We start from the raw sequence: 13,622 nt of genomic DNA, 5'->3' as shown, positions 1-13,622 counted from the left end.
ATTCGATTGGCCTGGGACGGGCGGCCGGGTACCCTGAGGATACCACCTCCCGTCGGAAGAGCCGGAAAGTGTACCAGGCGCTGTCCGAGGCGTGAAGCTCACGGCGCTGCCGGGAAGCACATGGTTGGCCTTGGAGCGAGTTGCCCCGTGTCCCGTCCATAACTCTTGGCACCCATGACTGCTAACACTGGGGAGCAGGAATCGGGGTGTGGGCACGTTTGCGGGCCGAGGCGGCCCATCCCGGGTGGCGAGGACGCGATGAGACTTAAGGATCCGGTGGCGCGCTCTCGGGCGCAGGGGATCAGAGGCCAGAGGGGCCGGGCCGAAGCCCGGGGGCGGTGCCAGCGACGGCGGCGGGAGGCGCAAGGCCCAATGAGCGCGCGCACCGCCCCCGGGGGCGGGGCGTGCAGAGCACTCCCCCGCCCTCCCGCTTGCCCCCGCCCCTCCCCCCGGGCGCTGGGGCCGCAGTGAGTGAGTGGCACTGGCAGCCTGTCAATCCCTCAGCCGAGCGGCCTTCGAGCCCGGTCCGCTGGCAGGGTGCGCGGCTCCGGCTGTGGCGGCGGCGACTTCTTCCGCCCCATCAATCTGCTGTCCGCTCCGCGCACTGCCCGCCGGGGCCCTCCATCGGGCTTCGCGTACCCGCAGCGCCAGTCCGCCCGCTCCCAAACTTTCCTCCTCCGCTCCCCTCGGCCCGCCCGCCGGCCTCCTGCGCCGCCGCCCGCCGCCGCCGCTCCCTCCCCCGGGGCCGCTGGGGCTCGGATCCCGCCCGGCGGAGGCGGCGGCGGCGGCGGCCGAGGGAAGGGAGTGCGCAGACTGGCGCGGGGGGCGGCGGGCGTCCCGGCAACTCGGCTGGCGCTGAGGAGCAAGTTGAGCGGGGCCACCCGGCGGGGCGCGCGGCGGCGAGGAGGCGGCGCGGCGGCCGCGTGAGGGCAGCGGGCGCCGCTGCCTCCGCCTCCGCCACCGACGCGGAGCCCGGCGCTTCCGCCCGCCGCTTCTCCTCAGCCTCGGCGGCGGCGGAAGCCAGACCGGGCGCCCGTCCGCACCGCCTCAGCCGCGGGCCCCGCCGGCCGGGCGGCCCCCTCCCCGCGCGGGCGGGGAGCGCGCGGCCGCCTCCCCCTCCCCCTCCCCCTCTTTCTTCTCCTCCCTCGTCGCCGCCGCCGCCGCCGCCTCAGCCTTCGCCTCGGCCGCCGCCGCCGCCCGCTCCCGCCCGCGCGCGGCGGGATGGACGATCAATCCAGGATGCTGCAGACTCTGGCCGGGGTGAACCTGGCGGGCCACTCGGTGCAGGGGGGCATGGCCCTGCCGCCTCCCCCGCACGGCCACGAAGGGGCGGACGGCGACGGCAGGAAGCAGGACATCGGCGACATCCTCCACCAGATCATGACCATCACCGACCAGAGCTTGGACGAGGCGCAAGCAAAGTTGGTGTCGTCTCATTAAGCATCTTTTGTGTGTGTGCGGGAGCCGGGCCCGCGGCACAGTCGGGGCCGGGGTGGCGCCCGGGCCGGGTCCTCAGCCCGGGGCGGGGAACTTTCTCCGAAAACAGGCCGCCGGCCCGGGCCTCTGGGGGACTTGCCCTGGCGCCCCTCGACGCGGGTGGGAGTCGGCAAAGTTGCTCTCGGGGCGCGGGACGGACTTCGTGCCGCGTGGATTTTGTGGGTGTCTCTCACCCGCCCCCCTAGTCAGGCCCTCTGGCAGCCCGGCCCCCTCGCACGGATTCAAACCTCCCGCCCGGACCCGGGTGCACGCCGCCGCGAGCGGGCCCCGGGCCGCACTTGAGGGAAGTGCAACTTTCTCCTCGGCCCAGGGTCCCAGCGCCCGGCTCCGCTTGGCCGCGGGACGACCTCGCCATGCGGGCGGCCGCCCCAGCCCGGGCGCTGGGCGCTGGGCGGTTCCCCGGCGGGTCCGGGCGCGGGCGGCCAAGTTCTCGGGAAGGGAGGGCCGCCTCGCAAACTTTGCCGAGCTGTCACCGCCCGCTGGCCGCAGCCGGCCGGCCGCCCGCGCAGCGCCCGCTCCCCCGGCGGAGGGCGGACGCAGGAGCCCCTCCACGCCGTCGCCTCTCGCGGGTCGCCGCCGTCTGCCCCCGGATCGCGGCTCCCCGAGCAGGTTCGCGTCCCGCGGTGGCCGAGACTGCTGACTGCCGGGCAGATGGGTCGCGCTTCGTGCGGGCTGGAGCTTTAGCCGCCGGAGCTTGTCGGCTGTCGCTAACTAGTCAACTTGAGTTTCGGTTGACTTGCGATGGTTCAAAAGAGCCTTCCAAAATAGGGGGCCGGAATTAAATATTGGGTCTAACTTAAAGGAAGGCGCCATATTATTCCATAGGTGATGCTAATACCTTTGTGTTTTGCTATTTGTTTTTTAAGGAAACATGCCCTGAACTGTCACAGAATGAAACCCGCGCTCTTCAGCGTCCTGTGTGAGATCAAAGAGAAAACAGGTAAGACGCTGCGCCCCGCAGTGGGCCCGGAGACCCCCGAGGTGGGGTCCGAGCTACTCCTTCGACTCTCCAGTTGAGAGCTGCTGCTTTTGGGCACCGCCATCTTTGATCATTCTTTCCTTCCCACCTCCTGATCGTGAGAAAAAACTGCAATAAATCTGGAGTCGATTTCTTAATTCCGCTCCTTGTGTAAAATGAAGTGTAGATGCGGACGGGTCTGGGTCGCAGTCCCCAGGCGGCCACCCCTGGCTGCAGGCGGGGAGAGGACCGGGAGCGCCTGCCACCCTTTCCTGCTCCTTTCGCCTTGTTTGTATGTCAGTTTTTAAAAGGAGCAACGGGAGACTGGATGCCAGGGACCGAGACCCGGGGAGAAGCATATTCCGAACTTTGTTTTACGTAGCCTTAAGCTTCAGTTCCACAGATAGAAGAATAGATGCAATTGAACAGACTCCAGTAGCATGTTTGAATTAGTGTTTTAGTTGGGAATACTACTTTTAAGAAGCAGGAAGGGTAATGATATGTTTAGGCATATACAATGTATTTATTACATCTATTAATATTTTTATTAAATTTTATGTTTAAAGCCATTACATTGTAAGCATACTTAATATATTTTATGAAGTAGAAAAAGGTCCACAGGTGCAAGTTGAGCAATTTTTGAAGTGTTCAAGGCAGGGAATATATGAGGAGACAGCTTTTACAGAAGTGCTGGAATGAAAACTACAAATACATATTAGACAAATTTCTGACAATTCATTTCAACTTAGTTTCCTTGTTAGACTTTTTAAAATTGAAGATATTTTAGTCTTGAGGTGATAGTAGCGAGTCAAGTGGAATTAGAGATTTAATCTAGATGTTTTAGGTCCTATTTGGCGTTATCTTCCCTGTATATGGTGAACAAGTGTGTGTGTGTGTGTGTGTGTGTGTGTGTGTGTGTGTGTGTGTGTGTATGTATGTATGATGGGTATACAGTATTATAAAGTTGCCATTTTTTAAGTTGGCAAGAGAAAAGAAGAGAAAGTTAAAGTCTAGGCTATAGCAGTGTTTAAGTGGAGATATTTAAAAGGTTAAATGTGATTGTGTTTAAATTGAGTGTACAAATAATAGCACACTGTATATAATTGTTAGTTGGTAGGAGAGTTGCCCTCCTTTTAAACAGATTTTTCACCCTGCAATTCTATTCTGATCCTAAAAGTAATCAATAAAAGGTGAGGGGTTATTGCTGTGTATTAAAATATAAGCTAAAGCCATAATTAACAACAAATTTGAGAGCCTTAAAGAGTGCTTTTCCTGCTTTTCATTCACATAGTATGCATGGTTTCTTAATGTTGAGTGATTGTTTTTAAGATGTATTTTACTTTTGAAAACCACAGGCATTTAAAATTACTAACTTTTACTCTGTTGATTTTTAGCTACCTTTAGAAAGCATTGTGATTTAAAACATAGCTAATTTTTATCTGACTATAAAATGAGACATCAAGCATTAAATCTTGAAGATTCTTAGTTTAGAAGCCTAAAAGTGTGTAATTCTCAGTAAATTATGTTGCTTAATGTCCAAGGGTTTTCTTGCTATCAGGGCTCCACTTCAGTTTCTGCTGACAGCTAAGCACTGGGGTATTGACTATGTTGTGAATATTAAGATTGATTCAACTTTATACGGCTTTATGTTACTAGGAGAGGGGATTGATGTCCCTCCCCCTCACCCCCTCCTCATGATTTGTATTTATTATTTTGCCTTTTTAAAGTTTTGGCCTAGCTAGCTTGAGAACCAAACCCAGCAAACTGCTTTTCTTGTTTAGACGTTTAGCAGCAGGCAGAATTCAATTAGGAAGCGTAAGTCCTCTAGTTGCTTATTTGCACAAGACTTAAGTTACACCATTCTGAAAGGAAAGTATAGTCAACCTCATGTCAAAGGTGAGTTACGAAAAAGAAACAAGCCTTTTCAGAGTCTGGGATTACTGGCAGAGAGAGCTTTGGCAGGGCGCTTGCTGTTTAAGAAGCAAGAGGTAGCTGACAAAAGAAATTTTTGTGTTTTGAAAATTGTTTGTGAGGCTTTCAGTGATAACTTGTAAATTAGATCCTCTTTTTGTGCTTTGGCCAGCTGATCCAAGTTTGCACGTTATCTCTTTTGTAAAAGCCAACAGCCGACAAAGAGTAAAGGCGGCTGTCTTGGGCAGAGGCATCTTCCTGCCAGCCTCTCTGAGCTCGAGAGGGACGGGATTTAAGTACTGAATGATTGATGGGGGTGAAGCTCTTTCTCTGCTTTCCTTTCTCCCCTGCTACCCATAGCTCCACCTCACTCCAAAACTAGTCTTAGAAGGAGACAGGGACGCTGGACTCAGAATCCTTGATTTGAAATAAAACAGCTGTGTAGACATTAGTGTTACCGAAGCAAAGAAACTGGGACAGCAAATTCCAGGCCTCCCCCCACACCCCCAATCTGTTCCCACAGTCATGCTTTGGAAACAGTGAACTTATAAAATAAGCATTGTAGGATATAATGTATATTGCATAACGCTTTTAAAAAAATCATTTTATTAAATCTAATAACATAGTATCCAAAGATTAATTCTCTATAACCTAGAGAAAGTTTACCTAGTCATTTGTAATAGAAACTGGGAACATTACGTGATGACTCTATCCTGCACAATAGAGGGGTAAGGGGTTGACTAGTGGGGAGATGGGGGGTAAAGCTGTCCTTTCAATGGATAATGTCATTTCAGTTATGCTTTTTCTAAAATAAGACAAAATCATTAAAAAAAAAATCCATGTATTTGTAGATGTGCCCAGTAGATTTTGAGGTTTCTGATCAGGCAGTGAGCACTGCAAGTTCTGATGCACATGAGGGATTTAGTTTGGAAAACATCTTTTTTCCCTCCTACCAAATAAGAAAAGGTATTTTTCCTTTTTAACATATAAATGAGTAATCTACCATAATTATATTTTTTTCTTGTTCAGAGGTAGGAAAAGTATACTATGAGATGCTTGCTTTTTCTTGAAAATGTGTTCTTTCATAAAATTTATCATACAGTTATTTTGGGGCAGAAATATGTCATTGTTGAATTTTGGTATTTATGCATTTTGAAAGCACCTGAAAGTTACAGGCTTTAAAACAAGATATTTGTCCATTTTAAACTAAGTAAGCAACCAGTGAGGTAATTGTTGATATGTTAAGATTTCTTTCTCTCTCTCTTTTTTTTTAGCCATATTTTACCATCTATCTATCATTAAATATCCGTGATGCTATGAGGTCTCCTAATCTACATACTTCTTTGGGGGCATTCCCTCACATCTTTCTGGCTACCTTAATCTTGATTGTTGAAGTACTTTGTGAGAGGATTCCATCCTCATAAATCTGTCTTCTTTCCAAAGCCCTTAATTATGAGAGTGTGAATGAAGGAAATGGCTCTTTTTGAGGAAAAAATGTATTAAAAAAATTTTAAAATGAAAGTTCAACAGTATATAATCTGAGTCATATTGTTAAAAAATGTTGTGTATTAAAAAAAAAAATCAACATAACCTTTTCCTTTCTAAACAGTAGGTTAAAATACTCCACATTGATAGCTGCCAACCAAACTCTGATTTATTGCCACCACAAACCCTAAATAGCATTCATTTACTAGTAATGTCTAATGGCATACATGATGGTTTGCCAGATTTGTGGCCTTTGTGAGGCTTATAAGCAGGACTGACTTGGGAAGATCATAAAACTTAATGAACTTCTCTACTGCAGGAGGTGTCCGCAGGGGAAGAGAAAGGCCTGTTTGCCTGGTTGGACGGGTTGAAGTATTTTTTATGTTTAAGGAGAAGAAGGAAATTACTATTAAAAATGCTTTCCTTTTAAAGGAACCCTCCCTAGAAAGAGTCATAAGGATTTTACATATCAAAACTGGATCAAGAAGGTAGCTTGTGAGTTTTTATATGCATTTAGAATATGATATATATGATTAAACCTTTATCTTTACTGCTGTAAGTGTGACTAGCTTTCAGAGGGGTAAGGCAAGTACTCTCAGTCAACACCTCTCTATTTAATTCTGACTCTGAAGGTTTAGAGACTCATGGTGTCTTTCTGGTCTGTTTTCTTTTATTTTAATGCTTCAATATAAAAATTTGTTCATTTTTCTTCTTCAGTGCCATGTAATTCTTCAATTCCCAGTGTATAAAACCCAAATATTCCATCAAGTGAAAATTTAACAAGAAAGGTGAAAACTGTTATATGTGAGTCTAAATGTTATATATGTTGCGTACATTCTTTTAAGTTGCTCTTGAGATACTTCCAATATAGTTATCATTATTTGTTCCAAAGTTTTAAAAACAAATGCACTGTTCCATACATGATTCATTTTTGTGAACTTATTTTCTAGTTTTAAAAAACTTTCTATTATGAACAACTTCAAATGTAAAATATACATAGAGAAGAGAAACTTGAATCCCTATGAACTCATTGCCCACCTTCAGCAGTTAGCAACACTTGGCCAATCTTGTGTTCTCTGTAACTCCCACCCTTTCAAAATTATTTTGAAGCAAATTTTAATGGACCATTAACGTTGTAAATTTCATATCAGTTTTAGGCATTATGGCTTGTTTACATTGGAAATATTAAATGCTTAAACGGGAAAAAATACAAAGTTAGTTTATCTTGGAAATGTCATAAATTGTATTGCTTTATTACAAATTTTTCCTCAGAGCAGTTTAAGAATATTTTTTGTTTTCTATTTTTATAGATTTGTTTAACTTACTGGAGCTTTTTAAGGAAATTTTGAGGGAGGATGTAAAAGAGTGATGTTTTTCTAACTTTCTTTACTCTTCCTCTCCCATCCTTAGAAGACAATACATGTAATACGTTCATAGACAACTTAGAAAAAAAAATCTTACTTCTCTACTGGTTTGGAACTTCATGATCTAAGGTATCAAGCAGGTATTATCTTTAAAGTATGGACCTGTCTTCCAACCCTTTTTTTTTCTTCCCAGTAAAAGGATATTGAACCCTATTGTCAATACTAACTTGATCTGTGCAAGTAATTCTTTCATGCCTCAGTTTTAGTGGACTTCATTTTATTATAGATTTGTGTAGTTCTGGTTTTTATTTGGGACTTTACTATGTTATTTTATTATACTAATTTACATAATTTTATTCTGAATCAGAAGTATATTAATACAGTGGCAAAGGAAGCCTTGCCTTGCCTCAAAGAACACATTGGTTCACTGGCTTTCATAAAATATATGTGTGTATATCTTTCATGTTAGGATCCTTTTCCTTTTAATTAATTTTGCTTGTACTTTTAGATTTCTGTTTACAAATTTTGTAAATGGCTACTTCCAAGACATTTAAGTTTAATGTTTTATTTAGATTATGTATATTTTGATAGTCTATGGTGGCATTGTGTAGGATGAAGTTCCATGAAGTACGGCTATGAAGAATGAAAACCACATTTCATGAACCACACCCTAAATCAGTCATCGCTTTATTTTGTACTCATACCATTGAGGTATCTATTCAGAATAAATACTTAACGCATCAGCACCAAACACATCAAGTTAAATAAGGATTTTTAGATTATTTTTCCTCTATGTACACGTGAACAACTTTAGGTATTTATTACTTCAATATTGACACTATGAGAATTATGTTTTATTTGTTTTCTCAGCAGTCTTGTGTTTTAGCCATTTATCAGTGTGATCAGCATGATTTAGGTAGTAACTGACTAACAAAGCTTGCACACCCCCCTCCCATGTTGACCTTTTCAAGCATTTGCTCTACTTCAGTAGGCCATTTGAGTCTTTACGTATGAAGAGAGTAAATAATTTATATCACTGTGTAGTGTGAATTGGTCAAAGTTTTTTAGATCTGGCTAAAAGATTTTTTACGAAGTTATAGAAGTTAATCAAACACACAAATTGCTATCACAGCTATGTGATAGTGTTATATTTAGCAAATAAATTAGCAGGAAATGCTTGAATGAGCCTCTGGAAAAAAACCCATCTTTTTATATACCTTTAGACACAGAACATATTTGAAAATAAATTTCATTAATCTTCAACACTTGATTCTAATTACCCGCTTTGTAGGCAGAATAGTAACCAGAATCTCTTCTTTATTGTTATTTTTAAAATAGGCATATTCCATGAATATAAGATGTTTGTAGTTTTTGATAGTAACAGTAGTTTGCTTTGGTACTAAATTTGAGTGTATGTCTAGTAAAAAAAAATTGGTGTGATAGGATGTGTTAAGTTGAATTGGCATAGCTTTTTTTTTTAACTGACTATATCTACGTGATAGTAACTCATTTGGACTGAAAACATTTAAAAGTAATTATGGATAAAAATCATTGTTAAAAGTTTTGTACTTGTTTTCTTCAATTTAAGTGCTTTACAAATGTTAAGCTGTTTTGAACAATAACCCTTTTTGTGTGATCATATTAATGAGAACTTGGTATACAATGTATCCTTTTAATGCGTTGTTTCCTCACAATGTTTAAACCATTATTTGGGAGACTCAACATATGTTATGGCAAAATGATTTTTTGTTTTGTTTTGTTTTATGTGATACATCAGTTTTCAAAGCATATTTCTTATGCATCACAGTCCAGGAGGTGGCTTTTTACATTAAAAAATTAATAAATTTAAAAATCCCATAAAATTTTATTTCAAACTCAAATTAACTGAGAATGTCAACATTTTCTCTGTTTCTATATTAACATTTATAATAGAACAAATGGTTGCATATAGAAATTATCTGCAACATAATCTAAATTAAGATTCTAAACAGGCATTACAGATGCTGGTAACTTTGGCAATTATCATTTTGTTTGGTGAACAGTAGTAAAACAGTGTGCGGTAAAAGTGTTTAGAGAGAGAGGATAAATAAATTGAACAGTTTTGCAATGCAAAGTGGTTTGTGGTGTTTTTGAGGATTTCTTGGCTCTCTCTTAACTGCTATTGTGAGCCTGGAGCAGATTTCCCCATTGCTAATGCCCTAGAAGTATTAATTCACTTTGATATGCTAATTAGAGGGCATTATGCAAGAAATGAGATTAAGTGGCAGCATGAAGCCATTTGCCTGTCAGTAAATTGAGAGCTTTAGCATCAGGAGGAGCTTTGTGTTTTTTTTTTTTTTTTTAAGTTTCTCTTGGTTTTGCATATAAATAAAATTGATTGAAAGGTCTCCAGAAGCTTCTAGAACATTGGTGGATTTCCCCCCCATGATTATTTAGATGTAATATTAAATAATTTTTCTGAATATTAACTGACCTAACTGGGGATAACAAATACGAAGTTTTCATTGTGTTCTCTATATATGAAAGTATACTAAGAACTTTGTGTCATCTAGTCTTTTTTTTCTAAAGCCCAATTTCAGCAAAATGGCTAGTGAACTGTTATCACTTCTTTTCAGAAGTGTAAACTTGTATGTGTGCTTATGCACCCATGTCTTCAGTATAAACTGAACTTCATAAGAATATTTTTTCATTGGAAAGGATGAAGAAGTTGTTGAATTGGGCTTCAGGAAACTATATTAAATGAGCATTAAGACTCTGACTTAAGTACCTAATTCTAATTGCTGGGAAGAATTAGAATTAATGGTTAAATTCTGCCCTTTACACAACCTGTGGAATTTACATTTCAGCATATATCTCTTGTGTTAAGATTACTGTATTATTTGATTTTCGTGTTGAAGATGGAGTTTCATACTTGATTCTGATTTTGCTTTTGTGGTTTAAGCCAGGCCTTTGATTTTCTCTCTATAAAACTACTATGTGATTTCCTATATATTGTGGGGAAATGCATGAGTGAATGCTGGGTTAGGAGTGGTGGATGGGGAGGAGGACAGAACTCTGGGCCTGTGAAAAAATTAAGGTTTCCTCAAATATGGAACTTCTACCTGTATAAACCATGCTAGGGATAGAATTTCCAAACCCAGGCTTAACTACAATCTGAGGTATGGTTAGACAGGAGAGGGTTTGGATCAAGCATTCAGATTGAGGCTTGCTTCTAGCGTCTGAATTCCACCACTGTAGCTGTGCCTCTAGACCCAACAAACCATAACTTCTCTTCAGAGCCGTATGGATTATTTAGTCACCACAGCTGCCATGCATACGTACTACCAAGGCTGGCATCTCCTCCGAGTGCATGTATGGTGCTTGTTAATGTTAGTGGGAGTCAGGAATGTGCACACAGAGGGGGATGAGAGTCTCTCCTGAGACAAGAGTCCTGATTGTATTTCTTAGTGAAGAGGACTTAGTGTACCTACACATTAGCTGCTCTTCTAAATGAAATACTTGGTTGCTTTAAATTCTCATTCCCTTCTCAGACTCCCTTAACTAGTTAAATCAATGAGTCTTCATTAGTCTCTGATTACTTGCAAAATTTCATTTGAAACATATGAAGTTATTTTTCCTTTTTTTTTCTTCTTGCGGTACGCGGGCCTCTCACCGCTGTGGCCTCTCCCGTTGCGGAGCACGGGCTCCGGACGCGCAGGCTCAGCGGCCGTGGCTCACGGTCCCAGCCGCTCCACTGTATGTGGGATCCTCCCAGACCGGGGCACGAACCCGTGTCCCCTGCATCGGCAGGCGGACTCTCAACCACTGCGCCACCAGGGAAGCCCTGAAGTTATTTTTGATTGAAATGGGAACAAAAAGCTTTTGAAACTGCATATTATTATTTTTTAAATGAAAGGTTACTACTAGCTTTCAGATGTACTGAGCCTTTGTAAATAGGAATTTATAGTGGAATTATGGGAGGGACTTTTGAAATACTTGAGTGGCATTTGATGGGGGAAATCACAGCATTTAAAGAAATATATATATATATATATATATATATATATATATATATGTGAAATGGCAAGCTCATATGTGCACATTATGTAGAAACCTTTACTATCCAAGTGCCCTCAAATGAGGAAGAATTGACTTAGGTGGTCTCATAAGTTTCTTTCTTTTCTCCTCTCTTCTTTAAAAAACAAACAAACAAAAAAAAACCCCTAAGGATGAAGGTAGTTGGAACTCATAGTCAGATATATCATTTTCAACTTGGAATAGGAACTAGAACAGGAAATTGATTTTATATTTATTGTGAAAGCAAGAACTCTGCCACCGACTGACAGCCATCCATGTTTTAGTTTTGTGATAATTGTTCACAGACATTACTCTGCAGTTGGCCCAGATTATTTATAATGTTGATTCGGAGTGTTGGTCCATTAAAAGATATGTGTATAATGAATATCTTTAATTAAACCAAGTGATATTGGAATATTCTACATTGGATCTTGGGTCGAGGATTAACTGTCAGTTCTAGTAAGAACAAGTTACAATAGATTGTGCAATGATTTCTCTGGCTTCAAGGATGTATTTATTACCATTTTTGAACAAATTATACTAACATGAAAAGTTGTGTTTGAAATGATTGTGTGCTAGATAAGGCGATACATTACAGGACTGGTTGGGTTTATGGAGCTTTATGTTGAGGTTTTCTCAGAAATTATAGCACAGGGCTGTCACTATAAAACCCACTGATATAGTTGGTAATAACGTACAGTGAAGGTATTTTTAGATTTTCACTTGTTATTCAAATAAGTGAGAACCCTCCAGTTTTTCTCGTCATACTTCTTCTTTGGAATCAGTAGAGGAAAAAAAATGAAATTCTTTTAACTGTGTATGGGGTGTGGGTGCTTGACTTGTCTGAATTTCCTCCTGCTCACCACTTGTTAGAGCAGTGATGTGATAGTGAGGATATCCTTAGGAACTTACTGACTTCGTGGTTCCTGACCTTTCGACTCTGACCAAGTACAGAAACGGAATGCCAGAAAATGATGGACTCTATAAACATAAGTTATATTCCATCAGTGTGTTATATGAACTAATTTTTGATTTACCTGAATTTATGACTTTTTTGTGTTTAATAAAGAAAATATTTCTTCCTTTCAGTATAATCAGTCTAATAATGTTATACTTTCTAACATTAAACCAATTAATTCCTTTTTTGACCGATTATCATTATTTTTTAATTACCATGATTATGATGTCACTTTAAAATTTCTAATTTACAAAGTATTGGCTGGATATCTAATAGTCCTTTCTAGAACCAAACTATAATCAATGTGTATGCTTTATTTTAACTCGAAAATTGGGAGTTTAAAGTTTGTACTTAATTGACTGCTATACAGGAGTGAATTATTATAGAAATATGAACATTTTTCCAATTAAAAAAAGTAGCTGTCAACCATTGTAATATGAGAAAAAGGATAAGTTCTCATAAAGTTTTTCCTTTCAACTTTAAATGTTAGAATTTATGGCTAAGCCATAGAAATTCTCAACCTATTTCTCCTTAAGCAGGCATAGTTTGCTGAGTTTTGATGTAGCAGCCTGGAAAGACAAGGCTCTCCCTTTCAGAAGATTTCATTCATTTAATAATGATAGCAATAAAAACTACTACCATTCACACAGTACCATCTGTGTGCCAGGCATTGTGCTAGGTGCTTTTCATACATTAAAAAAAAATTCACACTTGGAGATTTAAAAATTAGTATACTCTTTTTGAGAAAAAATTCATATAATGCAGATGACATAATGTTTCTTAAATTTGCAGCAACCTCCAAGGTATGCATTTTAATTCACAGTTTGTGGATGAGGAAACTGACACTCAGAGGTTAAGTAATTTGCCCGTGGCCCTGGAGTGAGTGGCAGCCAAGGCTCTCCTTGCTTCAGAGGTGGCGGCAGAAATCTCTCAGCTTGGGCCAACAAAGTAGTGGAAATTGATGATTCAAAGAGGATGGCAAAACCTGAGCTTAAAAAAATGTGGTCAGGTCCAGAGTGACACTGAGTGGCAGCAGAGCTGTGGTCAGCACTAGCGTAAATATTTGTAGACAACCATGTTTTACAGACTTCAGTTTAATGGCAAAAATCTTCCCTAAATGCCTCAGTAAATATATGCTGGAGAACAGAAGCCTATTCACTGAAGAAACAATTGACTTTAGCTTCTCTGTTGTTAAAGTGGCCTCTAGTGATGGTGCTGCAGTGACTAGATAGAGCAGAGGAGAATGGCTTCCTCCTGGCTGGTGGGCTGGCAGTTTCACTGGCACTGCCAAATGTACTTCCTATTTGTTGTGCAAGGGAATTGGAACAGTGAGGCATTTATCATATCATCCTCTACTCTTCATGCAAGCAAAAAAGGAGAAGTTGTCAATGAA

At 42.0% G+C, this 13,622-nt stretch overlaps 1 protein-coding gene across 3 annotated transcripts in view; it reads left to right on the top strand.

Moving 5' to 3' along the window:
- Positions 1–1,108: 1,108 nt before the first annotated feature.
- PBX3 (PBX homeobox 3) overlaps positions 1,109–13,622 on the top strand; it is a 230,919-nt gene continuing 218,405 nt past the window's right edge. For 2 of the 3 annotated variants that reach the window (XM_027104859.1, XM_027104856.1), the window contains exons 1-2: positions 1,109–1,421; positions 2,364–2,437. In XM_027104859.1, the coding sequence (XP_026960660.1) occupies positions 1,222–1,421; positions 2,364–2,437 (274 nt within the window). In that variant the 5' untranslated portion in view covers positions 1,109–1,221. Of the gene's footprint in view, positions 1,422–1,966; positions 2,107–2,363; positions 2,438–13,622 lie in introns of those variants that run through there. The other variant, XM_027104857.1, reaches the window with a different exon arrangement.

This window comes from Aethalodelphis obliquidens, unplaced genomic scaffold, assembly GCF_003676395.1.
Source record: "Aethalodelphis obliquidens isolate GAN/ISIS:26980383/991018 unplaced genomic scaffold, ASM367639v1 scaffold7, whole genome shotgun sequence".
Classification (NCBI taxonomy): Eukaryota; Metazoa; Chordata; class Mammalia; order Artiodactyla; family Delphinidae; genus Aethalodelphis; species Aethalodelphis obliquidens.
Note: the sequence above shows the minus strand (reverse complement) of the source record. Positions and strands in the feature narration are given on the sequence as shown.